The sequence below is a fragment of the Catharus ustulatus genome, chromosome 3 (genome assembly GCF_009819885.2).
Source record: "Catharus ustulatus isolate bCatUst1 chromosome 3, bCatUst1.pri.v2, whole genome shotgun sequence".
Lineage (NCBI taxonomy): Eukaryota > Metazoa > Chordata > Aves > Passeriformes > Turdidae > Catharus > Catharus ustulatus.
Window position 1 is genome coordinate 33,899,022 of NC_046223.1, and position 23,483 is coordinate 33,922,504.

General features: G+C 40.0%; 2 protein-coding genes across 12 annotated transcripts in view; one reads left to right on the plus strand and one right to left on the minus strand.

Annotated features, from left to right (window-relative positions):
• Positions 1–14,241, minus strand: part of CEP170 (centrosomal protein 170) — a 98,606-nt gene extending 84,365 nt beyond the window's left edge. For all 7 annotated transcript variants that reach the window (XM_033054275.1, XM_033054274.1, XM_033054273.1 and 4 more), the window contains exon 1: positions 14,059–14,241. The gene's annotated coding sequence lies outside the window, so the exon portion shown is untranslated. The remainder of the gene's footprint in view (positions 1–14,058) is intronic.
• Positions 14,242–14,278: 37 nt separating this feature from the next.
• SDCCAG8 (SHH signaling and ciliogenesis regulator SDCCAG8) overlaps positions 14,279–23,483 on the plus strand; it is a 107,170-nt gene continuing 97,965 nt past the window's right edge. For 2 of the 5 annotated variants that reach the window (XM_033054278.2, XM_033054281.2), the window contains exons 1-3: positions 14,356–14,897; positions 22,226–22,369; positions 22,477–22,559. In XM_033054278.2, coding sequence (XP_032910169.1) covers positions 14,537–14,897; positions 22,226–22,369; positions 22,477–22,559 — 588 coding nt within the window. In that variant the 5' untranslated portion in view covers positions 14,356–14,536. The other 3 variants (XM_033054277.2, XM_033054279.2, XM_033054280.2) reach the window with 2 other exon arrangements.

The following is a 23,483-nucleotide window of genomic DNA, read 5'->3' on the forward strand; positions in this document are numbered from 1 at the left end:
AAAAATTATTTCTTGTGAATTACTTCTCTGCAGCCTCCCCACAATGAACAGTAATACTTTTCAAAAGCTGCTTTCAATAAACAGCTAAAATAAAGGCTAATAACTGCTTAAAAGAGTAGCTTAATTTATGTTCAAACAATGAAGTCTTCGTTTTTTGTCCATCACTCTCATTCAGATTAAGGAATTGCATAAAAGAAATTATTTTTTAAATTCCCTATTTGACATGGTCAAAAGAGGTCATCTCTGGAGAGATTAGCATCAAGTATGCTAATCAAACAGTACATCTGATAAGTAGCTTTTAGAAATTATTGTGGCAACCCAGTCAAAGAAATCAAATCACCTTTGATAAAAAGCTCCCTGTGATGAAAGCTACAGAAATCCTTCCTTTCCCTCTATTCTATATCACACTACACTATTGCTGAGATAAGCAAACAGGAAAATAAAGAAATAAACAAATACAAATCAGGCACTGCACTCAGGCAGAATGCAATCTTAAAAGAAGCAGTCAAGTCCTCCTCTTCCTATTCTCCATGTCTCCATCATGGCATATTTCAAGTGATTTTGTATGCTGTGTCTGATGAGATGGTTTTATTTGCATTGGCCAAGTACTGACCACAGCCCTGAGCACTACTGAAAACACAAACAGGATTTTGCAAATAAAACTGGACCTCTTAACCTCCCAAGGGTGGTGATTTCACTTTCCCCAAAATTGTGAAATATATGGGGTTTAGCTTGTGACTCAAGATACTTGGTAAGATTAAATTACATTCAAGGCAATGCAAATTTTTTCTTCCTTCATACTAGGAATTATTTCTTTTGTGGGTATGAAGATAAGTTTATTTTCCAAAGAAAAGTATATATTGAAGTAGTTTTAATATCCACCTTCCTCCTTTCAATTCCATTTTACATCTTGACACAATGCATGAATACACAGAACATGAAAGTTGAAGTGATTGAGGACAATTCTTGATATCAATGTTCTATCAATTCATAGCAATACAGATACATAACTTCAAAAAAGTATTCAATTATTATTCTTTGCTACATCTCCACTGTAACATGAAGAACATTTATCATGCTCCACACAAAATATTTGATGCATTTTATCCTCTCCCTTATGGAATGCTTTGGAGCTTTTTACAATTACCCTCAACAGCCAAGTCCACAGATGTATTTTTCTTGGAAATACACTGAGTTGTTTGTTCCAAGATCAGTAACAAAAGTCCTACATTATTTAAAAAAAAAAAAAAGAAAAAAAAAGTCGGATGAACTTCTTTTACAAAGTAAGCAAAAGCTCAAACTTTTGCCTTAAAGTTGCAAGAGATACTTGCTCTAGGCAATCTTTACTGTCTGAAGAGAGTCAGAGTATGTGTGCATGCACAAAGCACAAAAATAATTCTGTGCCATAATTATGTTGAGCTACAGGGGTACTCTATGAAGAAATTAACATCAGGACAAGTTTAAAATCAAAACAATTTAAAAATAAGCACAGTAGCTCTGATGTAAAGAGGTCAGACTTTTTTTTCGGTATTTTTCAATATCAGACAAAAACAGTAGACTTGATTTTTAGATCCTTCCTGATGGGAAGTCCTCTTCATGGAGATTCATATAAAAACTGAGTAGAACATGGCTTAAAATTCCTTACATTTTAATTGTTTGTTTGGTGCTTCAATCAGAAGCCAAATAGTCCAAAAGAAATCTAATCTTGCAGTTTGGAATATGGTATTTCTTTGATGTTTGTGTCCTCCTATCTCTCTCCTTCCCATGAAATGAAATTGAAAGGTACCAAATGCAACAAACACTTTCTCAATGTATGATCAATCATGTGAAAACAGCTGTCAAAATGGCAGTATTAGAAATTTAGCAAGACAGAAAGCAGGGTAAGACATTTTTACAAATGCTAAGAATACCCGTGGTTTTAATGACCAATTCTACTTATCGCAAAGATTTTAAACCAGTCTGTAATTACTATCCAGCAAATGGCTTCCCCACAGAGAAGCTATTCCACATCTGCTTGCGGTGCCTACTCACTCCTTTCCTGTGTGCAGCTAACAAACAGGAATATAGCTACTAGCATGGCAAGTCTTAATTCTATTTCTTCTACTATCTCTAATTTACTAAATGTGATTAAACAGTTACATGTGAATTATCAAAATAAACTTTCAGAATCAACACACACAGTGCATATAGAACTCAACATTTTTATGCAAGAACTTGTTTGAACAGGTAGATTACAACCCCTCAACTAAATCGCTATCAGAAGTCCTCATTGCTAAGTAAGGAGTCTCTTTTCAAGTGGAATTTATAACTTGGTTTAACAATGACTGGAGATTTAAACTTGATTCAGTATACCAGCATCTATTTTGCAGAATGCCAAAATGAAAATCTGATTAATTTCAGAATACTTTGAGACCGCTGGAAAATCCTTTTATTAGTATTATACTACAAATACTTTTAAAGGCTATTAAATGAATGCAAGTGTGCCTTTCAATGGACAGAAATCTGGAATTCAAGTCATAAAGATTTTCTGTTGTAAGCTCAATGATTTTTTTGCTTTAAAAAAAAAAGAAAGGAAGAGATGTGAAAGGGAAGGCTAAATGGGAAGAACTCCAAATTACACATCCTTCTCCAGGCACCAAACCAAATAAGAGGAAGTGGTACTGTAACCCCATCCACAAAAAGGGATCAAGTCATGCCTTTTGTTTGTACTTTAGTGAACAAGTTTGAAGGCTTAGATTTTGATTACTTTAAGAACTACCCACAGTTACTATGGAAGTTACTCATTTTAGGTCTCCAACCAAAAAATTAGACTTCAAACTCAGCTAAGCTCAGCTGCATAAAAAGCTATGTTAACCAACACTGACCATGCTGTTGCAGTAGAGAAATAATCTTCTGGTTTACCAAAAATATTTTACAACATTTTAAGATGGAACTAAATATGGACAAGAGCATATGAATTTGATTAAGACAGATCATTATGAGTCCCATTTTTAAAGGCTGGAACAATTCACATCCTGTAGTCTTTAAATTATTCTATGTTTCATAGAATCTTGGAACGGGTAAGGTTGGAAGGACTTAGAGTAGGTCATCTGATCAAACCTCCCTGCTCAAGCAGGGTCATCCTAGAGCACATGGCTCAGGATTGTGTCCAGACAGTTCTTGAGTGCCTCCAGTGATGGAGACTCCATAACCTCTCCAGGTAATCTGTTCCAGTGTGAGGTACCTGAACAGTGAAGAAGTTCTTCCTTATGTTCAGGTGGAATTTCCTGCGCATCAGGGTTTTTAAAAAATGCGTTCTCCTTCTATCACATAGCTAGCAATTAAAACTCTTACTGAAACCATTTTTAGTTACCTGAGGAAATAAGGCTTAAGCAAACATTTTGTTTCCACCAACCATTCCTCCCAACAGCAAGCTTTAGAGAGCTGGAGATTTCAGAGCTACAAAGCTCCTAAAAGTTGCAGGAAAATGGAGAGCTGAGCAGAACAAATTCCAAAGAACAAGTCCATTGTCCCACTAGAAACACTGCGCTACAAGTTCAACAATTCCCAGCTCCTCACAGCCTGCTGGCTGACCTGTGCTCACAGGGCCCCTTTGTGCTCTCACTGCCTTTGAAGGGCATTTGCCACTCAAGTTATTTTCCCCACAGAACACTGTGGGGAACAGAACAAGTTATTTTCCCTGCACAACAAGAGTGAGCTCACATGCATGGCAAAATTCAATCCAGTTTGGGATACAGGACACATCCCTAAGAAGCCAAACATTACTTGTTCTACTGTACACGTTCTATTTTATCTTAATAAGATTGCTTTACTTCAAATCAAAGGCAAAGTACTTTCCCAATGTTGCCAGAATTTCAGAAGTGGGGTTTTTTTTGCCTTTCAGCCTCGAATGCACAAGCCATGTACTATTGCAAGCTAGAGCGAAGGAGAGAAAAAAATATAAATGCTCCCTGTACTTGGTCCCCAAGATGAATAGGTTAAGGGCCACCCCACCCAGGCACACAAGCATTTTTAAAAAAATGAGTGCATTCTCATGGCACTGCAAGATAAATACATGAGCACCATTATGGATTAAAGAGATATTTAATTAATAATGGCCCAACTGTGTCCACCAATACATCCACAGAAGTTGAATTCTACAGTTAGAAAACAGCTGGTCTAGAATATATCAGTAACTATCAACTTGCAATCTTTTGCAGATAGAAAGGCTGCTGAAAAATAAAAGAATACTGAATAATCATGCCATAACAATTATTCTTTATTACCTGTATTTTCATTCTAAGTAGTCAAAAAAACCTCTATGCACAACAGACCTCCAAAGACGGATTTTTATTTAAATTTTATCCTCAACTTCAAAATGCTTTTCAGATAGTTTTGCAGGTTTGGTTAGAGAGAAAGAAAACATTTTCAGACTCTGCACAGATTTTATTATTTGGTAAAATTCCAGTCTATCCAGAATTTATGAGAGGGAAGCAGCCTGTGCCTAAGTTTTACTAGCTGAAATGGGGAAGGTAGCTTAATTAAATTTAAAGATGTAAATATAGAAGCAGTATGGGATGTGAAATTTATAGTGCAGCACCTCTTCCTTATTAGCAGCTCCTGCATCCACACGTGGATTGCAGCAAATCTGAAGGAGCCTACTTTGTGTGAAGTACCTTGTGCTCCCTGCATCTGCCGTGGAATAGGAGTTATTATGCACAATTAATTTATACTATCTAATTAATATATACTAACAACACTAATACACAGATTAAGATACCCTGTCACAAGTTGCCTGCATGTCCAGAACTTCACTGTATTGACTTATTTTCAACCCTAGTGTTGAAGCTTCAGTGGACAGGCAAATGGGCAGTTTTAAGCCTAAACATACAAATGCTGAAGTGAAGAAGCTGCAGTTCCATACTAGCTCAAGCCAGTTTCCCTGCTATCAGAGTCAAGCCTCTCACTCCAGCCACAAAGTCAGGACTCCTCCCTTTGCCCTGGCTGCCTGCCTCCGGTGCCTGTGCAGCTGAGCTGGGCTATTTCAATGTTCAACTTACCACAGAATAACTTTTGTGCTCTTCTCCACTCCCATAACAAATGAATGGTGCCCAGCAGCTACACACCAATGTAGGACCAAAGCAAAGGGGGTGAGGCTGTGCAGGTGAGGGTGGGAGAAAAGGGAAGAACAGGGCAGGACCAGGACAGCCAAGCAGTAAGCTCTACTTAGGCTGCTACAAGACAATTACACACAAATCCCCCTAAGCCTCACAGGACTTCTTATATTTAGACAAATCTATACAAACTGTAAGGACTATTAATACAGAATCACAGAATGGCTTGAGTCGGAAGGGAACTCACCTTCCACTAGACCAGGTTGCTCAGGGTCTCACCTGGCCATGAACACCACTAGGGATGGGGCATCCACCACTTCCCTGGTGGAACCTGTTCCAGTGCTTCACCACAATTACTATCCAAATATAAACTAGGTTTTCATATTTATCCATTACAGATTAAAACTATGCACTTTGTAAAATGTTTCAGTGTGTAGTTTAATTCTTTTTTCACTTGCTCAATCATGTTTTTAACACACCCAATGATCAAATCTTTAGTCTCATGATGCACTAATGCAGTTGGTCTTCTAAATCTGTTTTAGATCAGTGACCCCTAATGTGAATAAGTATCTTGAACAGAAAGGAAGAATTCCTATGGAAATAATTATATAAATAAAACAATACAGGGACATCATTGAATACATTTTTTTAAGATCTATGGCATTGTCCCTCAAAAACCACAATAGATAAAAATAGCAAGGCTTAATGCTTTTCTTGGTTTTGGAATAAAACTGCACAAAGGGAAAGACCCACAAAATTCAAAAACTCAAGGATCTTAAACTCTTAAAACTAGTCTTGTCCCACTGCGCTTTTGAATTAATTTCATTAACTATACTAAAAAAAAGAGCAGTGTATTTGATAACGCTCATCCTTCTTAATGAAATTAGAGGGTTTCATTTGCCTCAACTGGACAACAAATGACTCATGACTTTCTGGTTCAGTCTCACATCTTGATGGTTCATCCTTTACTTTTACTATCACATTTCAAAAGACTTTACTATATGCTATAGTCTGTCCAGACAACATCCAAAGGATTTCATCTTGTTAGACATTTAAGTAAATGCCCAGCCATATTAACCAAACCAACTGAAAATGGTTATTGTGGGAGGGGGTACATAAATGAAGTAAGTAAAATTTGATACCAAAAGCAACACCAGAAACTCTGGCAGAAAAAAATTTCTCACTTCTTAACAAACTAGAACAAGCCATGATGAATAAAAAATCCCTTTAAAACACTTCAACTAGGCGCAGGTATTGCAAAGTGATTGTTGCATAACTTAGCTCCTAGTTCTGTTACAAACAGTGACCTCCTCAAAGCCAGTAACCAGGCAGCATTTTGAAACAAGCCATGTGCAATGACAATGCTCCAAGAGTTCAATACAAACCAGATTCTGGAGTATCAGTCTGCCCTAAGGGGGAAGGTGACTGTTGCTATTTGCAGTTTCAACAACACAACACCTAACATATTTAACTTTGACAGCTGAAGTTGCCAATAAAGCATGCTAAAGAAAACGGAATCAGGCCACAAAAATGGAGAAAAGCAAAGTATGTTTGTTTAAGGGATGGTAGAAAAATTACACACCCAGTATGCAAGACAATTACATATCATTTAGAAGTCTCAAATACTGGAGAAATTAGTATCTATTTCAGGAAAATAGAAAAACATTTTACTCGTTAATGACAAGCAATAAACTTCCTACAGTAAGCTAAACAATACAATGAAACAGAATTATTGGGCTTTGCATTGCTGTGTAAAAACAGATCCTGCCACACACAGATGTAATCTGCAGCACCTGAAGATCCATTTACTGCACTAAGACCTGGGGCAGACAGAAACTTACCCATGTTCAAGGAAGCCAAAAATAAAATTCGGAATGAGAAAAAGAGCCAACAAAACAAACAGGGTATAAAGATTCAGCACAAAATGGCAAACTATGATTAGAGAAATAACAACACATTTTCTGGAATGGCTACCTTCTTTCAAATATTGCTACTGTCAAACTTAAAATTTTAAAAAAGTTTGCAACATATTTGGGCCTTCAAGTGATTGAGTAAATTTACGTCCATTTTAAGTTCAATCTGGTTTTTTTGTGTGTTTGAATGCGCTTTTCCATTGCTCATTCTTGATGTTCTTTTTCTCTAGTTTTGTTTTGGTTTTGGGTAGTATTCTTCTTTTAAATACCTTTTTTTTTTTGCCTACTCCTACTAACTATATCCAAGTATTCTTTTTCACTAATTCCAGTTCTGTGCCAGCAAATTATCTTTCTTACTGTTCTCCAACTAAGACAAAAACTGAAGAGAACAAAGCCACACAGCACTATCTACAGAAGAAGAAAAAAACAAAAAAATAAGCATGTTCATCAGAAGCCTCGCTGCAGCTCCCCATAAAACAACTGGAGACAATTCTCTCCATCAGGAATGTGTTTTCAGCTGAAAAACACCCATATGCTTCCAATCTTCATTCCAGACATGGAGGAATTCATGCCTCTTTCTGATATGCTATATAATATGTATCTGCAGGACTGATGGTGGGCATGCAATTGCAATTGCACCTCTCAGAAAAGCACTCAGCAACAAATAGTTGAGCATAGGATTCTTTGTAATATATTAGGAGTAGAGTTTGTCTAAAAAGAGATCACAAGGTGAATTAAAAAGCTTATTAATTAAGATGTGATTATTTAAAAATATGGTACCGAATTTGTGATCAAAATTCTAAGAGTTGAAACCAAAAACATTTAAACAAACAGGCAGGAATTATGGCACACTTAGAACTAATTAATTTCACTAAGGCTGTTCAAGATTCAAGTCTACAATGACTTCATCAAAATAAAGGCTCTACCCAGCTATCACCAATCTGTCCCAATAAAATAATCAGCATGATGTTTAAATGATTATAAGAGCATGATGACTGAGTAACACTTAGAAGAAAAACAGTTTTTGAAAAAGACCTTCTATTATGTTTATCAACAAGAACTGTAATAGTACAACAAACACAAAATTACCAATCTAGGGCAGTATTATCTGACACATGAAAAAAAATGTACAGGTTCCATAGATCTTATGTCAACAAGTTGCTACAATTCTTCAAAACTCTTTGCTAATGCAAAAGCTAAACAACAAATTCTGGGTTCTTAGTGGCTCCTCAAAGGCTTTCTGACTAATCTCTGCTAAAATTAAAAAAAATATTTGTAATACTCAGTGTCACAGTCAACTTAAAGCTAAAATTCAAGCTGTGTTTTTGGCTAGTGAATCACCTCAAAAACTCATTCCTACAAGAGGAATTTCACCCTCATTTTACCCGACTATTCCCTCTGGAAACCAAGGACAAGAAAAAGAAAACATGATCATTTAAAGAAAGAGGAGATGAATGACCAGAAGAGTAATCATCATTAATCTCACAAAACTGGGACAGCTTTTTTGCAATAAAAAAAAAATTGTAGAAAACCAAGATTTTAATTATTTAATTAAACTGATATATTGGCGAACATGAATAAAAGATTAGGTAATTTTTACTGAATTGCCTTTCCAAGACTCAGTTGAAGAAATGAAGATTGAGTGGAAGGAACAATCCTTAACAGAAACTACACCTGACTCAAAAGTTTGAAGCCGAAAATAGATGGGAGGCTAGCAATGCCTCAGCAGAAAGCAAGAAATATTGCTTGCACCTTTTTCAACTCTACCTTGACACCAGGTTACACCTATTCTTGGAGAAAAGATATGGCGTATAAGTCAGAACAAAGGTCCATCTATATGGCCATTTTTAGAAAAATTCTGAAGAAAAAAAAAAGGAAGTAAAACTACAGTATTACTTTTTAAGTGTTTTTGGTTTAGTAAATTAAATGATGAAGTTAAGTAGAACAATTCCTGACATCAAGATTCCTGTGATGATATAGTTCCACAGGACTAAATAATCAGGTAGGTCACAGGGTAGAGAGGAGAGAAGGTAGGATTAATGTAAGTAGGAAATAAGTATGTTCATGAGAAAACTGTAAAGGTAACATGGCACTCTAACTTCCTGCATTTTTCTTCCTAATTCTGAAGTGCAATCCACTTCGAAAAGACAAATAAGACAAAATTAAAAAGGCTTTGGTTTTGAATACAGAATAGAATGCATATTTAGATGGGCAAATATTTGCAAATGAATAGAAAAATCATCAACAAAATTATTTGGGCATGTAATTTTGAGGGAAAAGTTGCAAGAACATCTGATTTAACGCACTGAATGTATTACTACTTTCAGACCATAATAACTTGCTAATGGATTGATTACAAGTTTTTCATATACCACAGCTGAAGACTAACTAAATACCCCATGCACAAAGAAACATCTTGGAAATGCCAGGGAGTGGCACCACTTCTGTTATTATGTCTCTGAAAAGCTCAATAATTACAGTTCATCCTGGAAAGAAACAAAATGAGCAGAACCAGAATTTTATTTGGAATTAAGTACAAAATGAGATCTGGAAAATGCACCACACAGACTTCAGAAGATTCAGCAATTTGTCAAGGACAATATCCTCTCAGAATATAAAACATTTTAGTTCAAAAGAATAGAAACAAGTCAACAGAGGACCCTATTAGAAAAACACCAAACCTTGCAATAAAAGCAGCAGAACCAACCAAAGGAGCAAGACGGTAAGAGGGCTGCAGTTGTTGGATCTGAATCAGCCACCCAGACCCACCAGTGGATGATGCTGGAGCTCTGAAAAGCACCTAGCTAGGGAAAAGTCTATTTTTCAGTAACAGCTTCTCAGAGGAGAAAAAGAGAAGAAGAAACAAAGCTGACAGATTTCTTGGGCTCACATGTGAAAATTATCACAGTCTATTCAAGGAATAAGAAAAACTATGTTTTAATGTCTGTTTTGAATTTTAAAACCCACCATTTCTCTAAATCCCTACCTACTACCACCTTCCTTCAATTCACAAAACCCACACACTTCAAAATTAGTAAACAGAGGGATGAAACTATGAAAATACTTGAAAATTTACATCTCTAAATTTTATAAAGGAGAAGATACCAACATCAGCCTAGAACAAAAATCCTTCTTATCCTAGTACAAAGGCCACAATGCTTAATAGAACTACTTGTCCTCCCTCTTTTCACATTTACTTTGCAGAGAAACTCTTTTTTAATTCCAGTGATAGGTTCTGAATGTTTAGTATGTGGCCATGGACATTTTACATATTAAGGACCTCAAATACAGACTAATAGAACAAACCCAGTATCTTGATTTTTTGTTTTCTTGGATTAATACTTAACCCACCTCCTGTCTGACTGCAGCTGTCTGCAGTGTGCAGGGGACAGCCATATAAAATATAAAATGTAAAGTAGATGAAATGTATCTTTGAGACTGGAAAAATCAGCATTCCCCTCTTCCTGGCTTGACACTGCTGTCCTCATACTGTGCTCTTGCTCTGGCACTCATCTGGCCACACAATAAGATAATTCAATTTGCTAATCCAAGGGAGGAAAGGGGGAAAAAAGAGCAAAACAAAAAGAAAAGAAATAGTGTTCTCCTGGGTTAGTGGAGTGAATTAACTTCTCATGTACTTCGTAAACTACCAGTCACTGCAACAAAGCAGTGCGGCCATGCTGTACCAAATCCAAAGAAGAGGGAGTAACTGGGAATACTCCACACAGGAGAGGAGAACGACTAGTCAGTCTCTTTAATACCCACCCCACTCCCTTACTTCTCCCCCACAATCTAAGAGCCGGCAAGACACACTTCCATTTCAGTGATGCAGCACTGAGTGAGTTCCCAAACACTGGTCTCCCAATCTAAAATCTAATTATGTCAACAATCTACTAAAATATAATTGTGACTTTTATTTGAAACCTATAGGACAAGCTGGTTTTGACATATGATAAAAATTATATATACTAATTTAAAATATAAGGGTTTTTGAAGGACAAACACAATTTTGACTACAAAGATCACTCTACCCACAAATGAACCTGTAGAATAAAAACAGCCTCCCAGCTTTTTGGTGGTAGAGTCAGAGAAACTAAACTACAAGACAGAACTAGGTATTTGCAATTTATCTTAGTATTTTTTACTATTTTTTGAATGTATAACTGTACAACAGACATACATGAAGTCATTCAAACAACTCTCTTCCCACCCTTATTTGCATACATTATGTTACAGTTAAAGTCATAATCACATACTACTTTTCCCCATGACACCTTCCCCATTCAATGCCCTAGCTGGACTGTGATCCAGAGAAACATCAGCATTGAGCACTGAAGGAAGCTGCTCTCAGTAGACCAGTCCCTCGAAAATGTGCAGATACACACAGGGATCAGTATAGAAGATGCCTTTAGTAAGAGCACTGCAAACCTAACAGACAATGAAAGGGCCCCCCCAGGCTCAATCAGCACAGTGAAGATGTGCACCTTAGAGGCGATACACACATCTAATCCCTGCTCCCAGCTAGCAGACTTGAAGCTCCATCCCTCAGTCACAAACAACTTCCTTTTCTCAAATTGCAGTCTCTTGGTCACAACAGAATCAATTTTTACTGCATTATGAATGTTCTTCAAAGAGGGGAAGTGCCATTGTCTCCTTTTACAATCTCACGAGGGCTAGAAGCAGAGAGAATTTACTCCTACAAAACCCCCTATCTGCATGCATTCTGTATCTGATGCCCCAATTCATAATTTTCTAAAGGAAAACCAGAATTTCACAGCTTTTCTTTGCTTTCCAGCTAAAGTAAAAACAATCTGTCATATCTCAGTTCCATTCTGCCTGCAAAGCTAAGAAAAGCAGTGCTAACATGGAAACTGTCCTGTTAGAAGAATGGTATGGTATCAATATACATTAAATACCTTCTCCCTGCAATGCCAACAACTGGAAATGGTACTGCAAAATCCATTCTTGCAACTACTCATGCCTTGGGTTTCATCCCAGCATCTGAGGAAGCTTCCAAGCTGTCACCTACAACCAAACAGAGACTTTTCCAGTTCATTTTTATAACCTGGATCTTTTCTGGCTTGTATGTTATCACCAGAATTTTAAAGAAATTTTGCCTGTCAAATCTATTACAGGAGATGAAACTCAATACAAGAAGAATCCATTGTTTTTCTCAAAAGTCAGATTAGGTATGGGAAACAGCCATATGTCAAAACCACTCTCCAAACAATGCACTGTCATGCCAAAGTTTGGTAACAACTTACAAATCAGAAGGTTTCCCTTCAAAAGAATTAAAGAAAGCATTTTAATCTGATCCATTTCAAATAACTTCTAGATTCTTGAGATTTTAACAAAATTTTTTTGTATCCCCAGCTGCACTACTCTGCCTATTCAGCCAGCCTTCCTAAACTCTATCAGACAAAGGGGGAAAAAAAAAAAAAGTCAGCAAGACCAGAACACTTACATGAAGGTGAAAAAGTGTTTAAAAAGTGGTAATCAAAGAGTGAAGGGTGATTCTTTGCAGTGTTTATGTTTAACTTTTCCCCTGTTAAATAAAATTTAAAGGTGGGGAGGTCCATATCAGCAGAGTTTAGCAAGACAGACTTGCCAGCATCCGGACACCAAGTAATTCACAGAGGAAATTAATCATAGGAAATCACAGCATATGTAATCATGTCTCTTTTCAGTTTACAAAAACTGTCCCATCCCACATATCATCTTACAGATGCAAGCCTAGGGCCAAGAACGCTGTCACACTGCCTTGAATGGCATTCCAAAGGATAAAAGATGATCATCGCAGTGCTAGAACAGGCTTTATTCTTTCAAAATACTTAAATATTTTATGAGCACCTTTGCTTTCACAGGGAAGAAAATAATTTCCTCCAAGTGCAGATCAGTGGATGCTATCTAATCTCTTGTCACAAGAACGCAATCCTTATGTATCCGCAACTCATCAGCATACCATCTACATCTCATTTTTCCTCCATCAAGCCGCGAGCACGGATGGGCTAATTGCCGGCTCACGCCGGAGAAGCGCTCGGAGCACGGGCGCACTCGGTGCCCTCCCGGCTCGCCCGGCGGCCGCGGGGCGCAGCGGGGCCCGGGGAGCGCCCCCGCCCCGCCCCTGCCGCCCGCTTCCTCCGCTGCGACGCCGCTTTCTGCTCGAAAATCGCCATCGGGTTTTTGTTAGCGCAGTAACCCGTTCGTCCCCACGGCGGGCACACAAAGTGGGCCCGGGCTGCTCCTCGCCACCGGGGACAAAAACCCCTGATTTCATGTTTGTGTTTTTTTTCCCGGGAAGCGTCTCGAAAGAGGAAAAGCTCACGCTTTCGTGAGGGACATTTTCGGAAGCAGGGGAACTGACTCGTCGGGTGGAAATACGCAATATGAGAAAAGGCGAAAAGCGCAGATTTTCTCCATCACCCTTTCACAGAAGACATTATTTTAAGGAGACGGGGGGGAAACGCCGCATCCCAGACGAAGGGTGTCATTGATTTTTAAATCCGGAGAAACACGCCGCATCCAGCCCCGGGGCAGTCAGTGAAAGAGGGGTGACCCCAAAAATACAAAATAAAAATTAAACCTCTGGAAACGTCTCCGCTGGAATTGCGGAAATGCGCCGCCGGGAGGGGAGGCTGCGCAGCCCCGGGGCTGGGTGGATGGGTGGGTGTGCCGGGGCACCCCGAGGGCGCACAGGGGCAGGGAGACCAGGGCAGCGGGATCCAGCAGCACCGAACGCCAGACGTGGGATGCCGTCCGCGTCCCGCTGAGGCGATGCCGCTGGCACCGGCGATCGCCCCGCGCTGACGAGGGGAAAGGGAGGCGGGGGCGCGGAGTAAGCTACGGGCCCGGCGGGGACGGGGGAGGGGGAACGGGCTGTGCCCAGACCTCCCGCTTCGTCGGCCGCAGCCCGCCCGGGTCCCGGCGGGCGGGCACCCCCTGACACAATAGGCACCGGGCGGACCCACGGCGCGACCGCGGCCCCTCTCCCCGCCACGGCTCCCGCCCGACCCGCAGCCCAGGGCGGCGGCGGCATCATCATCCTCACTCACCCCTCCGAGGAGGCTCGCCGCGCCGGGGAGGGGCCGTCGCTAGCGGGTGCTCAGCGAGCCGGCATCCCGCGGGATGCGGGAGCGAGGGCGGAGCGCTCGGTGTCCCTCTGGCAACGGCCCCGGCGTTATTCCCTGCACATAGCGGCGGGTAACGGCACCGCGGCACCGCGCCGCACTGCGCACGCGCCGGGACCGAGCGGCGGCGGGGCCGCGCTGCGCCTGCGCCGCCCGCAGACAATAGCGCTCCCCGGGCTGCGGGCGCTCCCCGCGCGGCCGATGGCGGGAGGTAAATGGTGCTTCCCGCCCCGATCCGCCTCGATCTGTCCCGGCCGTGACGGGACCGGCGCTGAGCTCGCTGCAGGCCCGAGCGCGCAAGCGGACGGGCTGTGCTGTGCGCAGGCGCGACTGCGGCCGCGAGCCACAACAAAGGGGAGACGGGTTGCAGCGACCACCCTCCCCCAGTTGCCGGGGGTGGGCGATGGGCGGGGGCTCTGACGCCGGCGGCGTGGGGCATGCTGGGACTTGTAGTCGTGGCGGCGGCATTCCCGCCATCGGGAAGCGCGACGGACTCCTGGCGTTGCTAGTCTCAGCTGCGGCGGCCGGTGACAACGGCCGGCCATTACGAGCCGGACAGATCCCCGCAGGTGGCTCCTCCAAGAGCCTAACGCGGGAAGGCAGAACGGGAGGAACGACTGTCCCCCAGCCTCGCCGGAGGAACCCCCTGGCGTCGGGGGACAGCGCCGGCTGCTCCCCGGGAGCCAGCGGCGTCCTGATGCGGGCGCCCCGCGGGGAGCGCGCGCTGGAGGAGTCCCTGGAGCGCTACCAGAGGCGCCTCCGAGGTGAGCGGCACCGGCGCGGGGTGAGGGCGGGCCGCCCCAGCCGCCGCTCGGGTCTGCGGGCTCGGCTGCCCCCGCCCGCGGAGCGCCCGGCCGGGACGGGCTGGGCTGGGACGGGCGCGCCGCAGGGAAGTTGCTCCCGGTTCTCCCCACAGCCGATCGCAAGCGCGGTTCTTGCCGTGACCTGCGCTCGTCTCACCGTCCTTCGGCTCGGGCAGGAGCGCTGCTGCTTCAGGTGTGGCTGTGGTTTGTGTGAGGTCTTTGCCCATCCTTGAAGCATCGGATTCTAGTCGTGGTAAAGACGAGGGTACATATGGATTCTAATGAGAGTGGTTGTTTCCCATGTCATCGAGTGTTTTCGTACCTGCCACTTTGTCCAAGAAGCGTGGTGTACAGCCTGACAGAGAGCACCTGGATCTGTCAGCCGTGACACCTGGGCTTTACCAGCCTTCGGGCTGTCACTGACTGGGCACAGCCAATGTCCCAATTCTGAGGAAAGCCCGTGGATGGTTTGTTGGGTACGCGAACCTATTGTTGCGAAAAGTTGTGTTCTGAGCACAGCACCCCCACATGGCCTGTTGGGATGTTCCCTGTGCCGTAGGAAACAACATGGCCAAAAATAAGAAGAAAGAAGGATAAAACAATGGAAACATTTTCAAATAGCTGCTTGATTCAGCAAGTGGTTTTTTACTTCCTTCGCAAAAGAGTATCGATTCTTTACATTAGCGATCGATTTATTTTGTTCCAGAAGATAGAACTTTGAGGAATAATTTCTGTTTAATTTTCCTGTAGAGGAGGTGGACGTGGTAATGCTACTTGACATTTAACAGCTGTTAGGATGACAAATATCAGGGCTGTTTAACTGTGTAAGACTGTGAGAGCTGACCCTATCTAATACATGCATTGGATGCATTTATTCTCTTCATACAACATACGTACTTTCAATTTATCTTTTTCTAACTAGATTCCATTACACTGGACCCGTTATATTTATTTAAAAAATTAATAACCTGAATTTCTGGTGAGCCTTTCCCCTTTACATTTTTGGAAGCAAGAATTTTCTTTTCATACAATGCCAAGATAGATTTGATTTCACACATCCAGGAGTGCCTCTGAGTTGAAATCAATATGGTGATGCACAAATAACCCCAGTACAGGGCAATATAACCTAAGTTCCATTATATTTCTCAAAGAACCTCTTTATTTCTCAGTGATGTACAATTTTTAACTCCTTTGAACTGTACAGCATTTTCCACGTCATTGCTACCAGTGTTAGGAATTCACTGTAGGACAAACAGGTTGCCATTACTCTCAAAGTTGACAAATCTAATGCTTTACCTATTTCTTTTATATAGTTATACAGCTTGAGATTTTTCTCCCCATTGGGATGACCCTGTCATCTGATTCTGCAATTTTAGGTGCCATACTTTGGGCATTATATGATATTTTTGAAATAAAGCATTCTTAACCTGCCTATAATGCTTGACATTATCTGAACAGAGGCTGAGTTCATGATAACAGGTTTTCACCACTCATACTGGACACCAGAAGAATCACTTTACAGCCTTACTCAGTTTGATGGAAGGGTGTATAAGTTCTCAAAGAGTAGCTGATTATCTCACTGCTGTGTCCTTTGTTGCTAAGGGAAATCCCTTAGAAGGCAGGGAGCCTGGGTGTTCAGTAAACTGAGTCTAGTGGCCAGAGGGCAGAAAGCTGGACCGAAAATCCTGATTAAGACCTAACTGGTCTTAGAGCCCAATAGAGAGGCTTTGATAAAATAACAAAGGTTCTATAATAGAGCTTTTACTGACCTTGTGTAATGGAAGTCTGTAATGCTGTATGTAAGTACTGAGTTGAGAGGGTGGTATTTGTACAGTTGGGGTGATGAGGTTACTGTGTATACTTTCACATAATTGAGACCATTTCAAATGAACTTAAAAACTTTAGGAGATAGTAATATTTCTAAAAAAAATTCTTCTCAAGGGAGTAGAGGTATTTTTCAAAGGAGTATAAGTAATGTGCTTCTGTATTCACATTAAGAACTGAAAATTAATCTCCAATTTGAATGTCCAATGGGCCTTCTGCTACACCACTGCTGAGAGCAGTGTGATGCCTTCTTCTGGTTCCTTGAACAGAGAACTGTTAGCTTATTTCTTATGTTGAGTTTTCTGCCTCTTGAGTAAAGAGCACTGGCTCACTGTTGGATCTGAGACAGTATAAAAGCAGGATCAAAGGAGCAAACCATCCTTTTTAGAGTACTGAGCCTGATACAGACATCTTGTCTGCCTCAAGTGTGTCTTAGGATATTGTGGAAATTACATTCTGTATTCCACTGCATTGCTGAAATGCAGTGTCCTACATTATTTCAGAGAATAGAGATGCAAACTCTAAGAGAAACAGATGAAAATATAAGACTTTTACAAATAAGGTTTAATTTTGTGACTGTTTTTGGTTCCAAAAATAAAACAGGAGAGATGGGAAGTCAAAACCATCTTAGGAAAAATGAGTATATGGCCCAGTTTCCATCACTACAAGTTAGCTGTGACACTGACGCTGCTAAGAATTATATTCTAAATGTTTTTTGGTTTTGTTTTGGGGTTTTTTTGCTTAGTCTTTTATTTTATTTTGTCAGTTGTTTCTATGTATTCTTCTGAACATAAAATGTTCTTTAAGGGTGGAGAATCTGTCAAAGGGACCTGGGCAATGAGGCTTTCACATGTGAGGTTTTCTAGACCTTAGGAAAGTGCTTTATGCTCTGCAGAAAGGGCTGGTTTAGGAACTTGTGGCAGTGACTGCTGCAGCTCCAAAGAGCCCTGTGCTTTTAAAGATGATAGCTTGGTAAAAGTTGTGCTGTGAAAACTATCTATTTCTCATATAACGCAAAGCAAAAATAGAGACCAAGAAACCTAATCTAAAGAATTCATTATTTAGAAACATTATGAGATTTCACACATCTTGAGATCTTTTGAGGCCTGACTAATTAACTGCCTGGTATTGCTCATTGCTGCATGTAAAATCCTAGCAGCACAGGTAATGACAGATAGAATACTTTAGTCTCAAAACTCCCACGTAGTGTGTTACTTCCTCAGTAGCATACCTGTGCTTTGCAGCCAGTAAAGAAGAATAACTAGGTGTCAGAATGGGAAGTAAAGTAAGTTCCAACATGTGCTAAACACAAAAAGATCCTATAACCAAATTATCAGTTTCAGTATTTTTCAGCAGTTGCTTGACTGAAGAGATACATTATATAATATTTCAGATTTTTGGCTGTCAATAGAAGCAAATGTTGATCCAATTTTGGACAGGAAAGTTTCCTTTAAATGAACATAATCCTTCTGTTTTCACCAAAGTGTCTAATTATCTGTTTTGCCAGTTTCTCATTCACAAAAATCCTGCAGTAGTTTAGTTTGGGGTTTTTTACGACCTAAAGAATCAGTGTAATTCCTTCTCTAATTGTCTAAGGCTGTTTGCTGATTTGGAACCATAAAATATCAAAAAGTGATGCTGTTTTTTGAATTTATAGCCAGTAACTTCATGTTCTTGTAGACATTATTAGAACCAGACTGTTAGGTTTGGGTGACAGACTTATGACAACTTTTTCATACAGTTGCCTTTTTTTTTTCTTCAATTTATGCTGCTTAATGATTCGACCAGCTGGAGTGATTTTTCAGGCAATTCTGTTGTTTTGGATGATTGGTTCTTTTGCTCCCAGAGTATTTTCTATGGCATTTCCGAGTCCATGAATGAGGTAGCTTTGGTGCTTTCATTTAAAGGAGTACTATTTTTAAAGATTTCTGTGCAGTGCCTGAAAAAACATCTCCTGTTTAAGCAATGCTAACCTGGTTCAATGCCTTCTGGGTTTTTTCCTGTTTTGACTTCAATGGCAAATTGTTCTTACAGTGATTTTTTTAATAAATGTTTTGAGTTTGATCCATCAGGTTTGGCTGCTAGCTTGTCATTTTTCATAATCATCTCAGCCCTTTAAACACTGAAAACCAAAGAACTTAATAGTAAGTTTTATTTTTTGAAGTTTCAATCCACATGAGTCCAATTTCAATTATATCCTCAGCTGTTCCTATAGGAAATAGCACTTCAGTGATGTTTTATCATGGAACAGAAATATGTTTGGATTTTATTTGTTGAGTCTTGTTCAGATGTTGAAAAGAAAGATGGTGATTGATTTTGATGTGCAAATCATGGTGCTGCATGTGAGCAGTTTGTGCAGTATGTTTTCACGGAGGCCATGTTTCTATAAAATGTGCTATTACAGGAGTAGCTTAACTGAAAAATTTAGATTGAATGAGGAAGCACTTAAAAATTAATTGCTTCTGAATTACAGTAATTTCACGACCATAAGGCACACCAGACTATAAGGCGCACCCCCCAGGAGTCGGCAAAATTCGCAACTTTGTAGATCATATAAAGCGCACCAGACTATAAGGCGCACTTTTTTTTTACAGCGAGGCTCCGCCCCCAGCTCCCCCGTGCGGTTGCTGGCTGAGGCCCCGCCTCAACCCGGCAGCCATGGGCCCCTGGGCCCGCCTCCACCCAGCTACCGTGGCACTGCCGGCTCCCCCCACGGCTCACAGCTCACACTTCCAGTTTGGCAATTTTCGCAACTTTGTCCATCAGATAAGGCGCACCGGACTATAAGGCGCACTTCCAGGTTCGGGGGAAATTTTAGTGAAAAGGGTACGCCTTATAGTTGTGAAATTACTGTAATTTAAAAATTGATCCTGTTTTCTTTAAGCGGATGTTCTTTATTGTCCTGTAATTTGCATCCACAGTGGGTTTTTAAAATTTCTTTCATATTTAAAAAGAATATTTTTACACTGTAAGAAACAACAAATCTTTCCACTCATTGGTGCATTGTCTCAGCCTAATGCCCAAAATTGTGTTCCTTATTTCGGAAAATAAAAAATACTACCGTGTACTTATTCCCCTTTAGGCATCCAGTTCAACTCTTACTGAAGTGTTGTCTATGGCAGCAACATTCATGATTTGGAAATAGGCAAGCTTTTAAGAAATTTAAGCAAATACTTGATGATGCTTTCCATAATGTGATGACATTATTTCAGAAGCAGGAAAGTGTAGTTAAAAAAAAATGGTATCAGTGTGCCATTGATAATGGTTTTAATGTGCTTCACTACTACTGCCCTGTATGTTTATGGGAAAAGAGGACAGAGTGTAAGAAGACCTATGTTACCTTTGTGGATGAAGTGGTAGTTTGGAGTTCAGAAGAGAGAGAAGTTCTGGAACAACCAATATATATGAGCTTGGTTGGTTTGGTTTGGTTTGCTTTGTTGCTTCTTGTCTAGGAAGCAATACTCATACTCCAGGGTTCTCTGGTGGACATCTACAGGGACAGGGGAAATGAAGAAACTTTATTGATAGCAGATGGCACACCACATGATAGATAACATTGATCACTTCTTGGCAACAAATAGTTACGACATAGTTTGCTAAATATCTTAGTCATTGCATCAGTGAGATACTTCCGCTGTTTCTCAATTAGCTCTTCCACCCTCATAGCATCCTGGAATGCTCAAGAAAAGATGAAGAGCCTAGGCATGCCAAAAGTGAGATATTTGACCTAAACCCTTTTTTTGGAGTCATTGCCTTGTGAATGGTATTTGGGTTTGTTTTACTAAATTATGACTGTTTAAAATATGCTTTGTGTGTCTTCCTTTACACTAAATTCATTAAAGGATGGAGTAACTGGAAATGGTGGTGTGAGCCATAAGATGATTGGGCTTTTAAAATAAATGCTGAGAGAAGATTAATAGGTCAGAAATGGGTCAGGTTATTATGAAAACTTAGCATTGCTAAAAGGAGTGATGGCATACTGGACTGAGAACATGTTCTTAAATATAATGCTTATTGGGGTTATTTATATTTTATAAACTGTTTATAAGCTGTTTTATAAGTTACAACCAGGTAGGGAAGACTGGAAAAATGTTGAAAACCATTACTGTGGGGAAAAAGAATCAATTTCCAAGCTTCTGTCAAGATGATGTGAAGTTGAAAAAACAGATGAAGTGAAGGCAGAAATACTTATCTAGCTTTTGTTTTCTGACTTGAACTGTTATTTACCTATTTGGAAGAAGAGAGTTATTAACTTTTTTACAGCAACCTACACTTTGAGGCATATCTTCTAAATTCTGCCTAGCAAATACTTAACTGAGATTATTATTTGAAGATTTTTTTTACCAGTGACAAGAAATATTTTTAGATATTTATGCATCATATCAATTTAAAAATTACAAGCATGTAAAAATTAAGTAAGGATGTATGTTGGAAAGGCTACCATTTTCCTAATTGTAGCAGTTACTCCAATAGACGATGTTTCCTTATAAGCTTGGCTCACAAGAGTTAAATTGCTGTTCTATGGCCATTTGTACCTAAAAGAAGTAATAATTGAGTTGTCTGAGGTCCAGTGATGCAAATTACATGTATCCGTATCTATGTGATTTCCAATTCAGTTGTCATCTCTTAGCTGAAAGTCTCTCAAATCTCTTTCTTGGCATATTGGAAATGTTCAGCTTTATCAGAGTGATATGGCATTTATGATTGGTGTTTATAATTTTTGTGAAGTCCGCTGAATGAAAAAAAATTAAGAAAGGAATATAAGGAAAAAAATATATTGAACATTAGATAAGACCTTTACTATATAATTTGTCAGTAAGTCAGTTCTTGAAAATATTTCTATTTATCTGGATAGAGCTTTTCTGTTGTGTTTATTGGGTCTTTTTTCTAGAATAGTGCGTGTTGTTATTTATTTTTCACACTCGTTCAGAAGTCGTTGGTCTTTTAAATACTGTTTTATGGTGGCTTGGTTTGCTGAGTTATTACTTCATTTAGTCAGGTATTTGTTTCATTGTGTGACACTTTGCTTTGTAATAATGTGTGGTGGCATCACTAAAATGCAAAAACATTTTTCATGGTTTCCAGTCCTGCATATTGAAGAAAATGTAGCATGAACTTTAGATTCATTGAGAAGTATGAAAGCTGCATATGCTAGGAAATATTTTTGGGTTAAGTGTATTATTACTTGTGCTGTTGCAGTGTCCTAATGTATTCAGGGCTGAGATGCTATGTATAGTTCTCTGAAAAATTAGTATTAGGTAAATATTATGCAAATATGGTAGTTTCTTTGGCTGTTTGCATTAGATAATTGCTTCCAGTGGCTGAGTTTAGGTCAAGTAGTCAAGTTAGACACATGCTGAATGTTTGTAGTTCTTTCATGTTTTTTCCCATTTAAAATATCATCCAGTAAATCCTTTGTTTTATGTTGTTTCTTGTGGCTAAAGATGTGGTTGTTTTTTTTCTAGAGCGTGCCAGTGAAAGCATCTCTCAGCTGAAAAATGCCTTGGCAAAAGGTGATGGTGGCACTGGATTTGAGCAGTCCTCTGTGGATGGGGCCAGTGATGACTGTGGGACTGCAGCCAGTCAGGAACTGCAGCACAGTCATGCAGGTAAGATTAATCTGAAGGCAAATAGTTTGAACATTGTTAGAAATTATACTAATTTCAATGAAAAAAGCAATTATTTATTGGTTATAATGGTTTTTATCTCTTCCTAGTTAACCAACTTAAAATTTTGTTGCAACACCAAGAAATAATGGAAAGTGAAGAGTCTCCCTCAAGAAAGAAGAAGCCATTCCATGTATGTTTCTTCTGGTTTCATTTGTTTTATTTGAATACATGGTATGCATGTTAATTTTATAGAATACAGAGAAAAAAAAGAAACATTGAATCATTTTTACAGTCTTAATTACTGAGGCTTCTTGAGGCTATGACCACAACTTGGTATCTTTAAGCTTATACTGGAAGGAAAAGGAATCTGTAGTACAGGATTTAGACTTTTCTTCTCTTTTTGTTGACCATGCAGTGTGGTTGTCCATCCTTTTTGTTTTGAAAACACTTGGGACAGACAACAAGGAAAAATTTCTGAAAAAGCAGCCTCTGTTTTTGCTTGACTGTACCTTAAGGATTCTCAGTGTCCTTACACTTTGACTATGCTTTTTCTTGAAATTTGAGTTAGAGATGTTTATGCAAAAACAGGTTTTGTAGTTCTGTGCCAAAATGCAGTGGTCTCTGTCAAGGTTTGTTGACACAACCCTTACAAGGGCTTCTCAGATGTTGCTTCACTGAAACAGAACTGCACCAAAGTACACGTGATGCACCATGCACTTACAGAGCAGCTGGTGGTTGCTAGAATCTCTACAGAAAAATAATTCAAAGGCACTGTTGGAGTTTTATCTTTTGATGGCCTGCACTGAATATTTTTGGTTTATACTAAGCAAGACAAGCAGCTCTTTGCTGTCAAAGTTAACAGCAGAATAATCAAAAGCCTGTATTCCTGCTGTGTTGCTTTCAGCCCGTGTAATGAGCATAGCTCTGCTGTCCTGATATTAAGGAATTTTATTTAAAGTTAACTTTTTTGAGTGTTCTAAGATCCACGAGTTAGGCATGGTTGTCCTGCCAGGTATTTTGCTTCATAATAGCATAGGAAAGAGTTAGTGTTTTGTAGCTCAAGGAGTCGATGCATCATTGGTTGACTTTGGCATGATGTGAATTGGTATCAGTT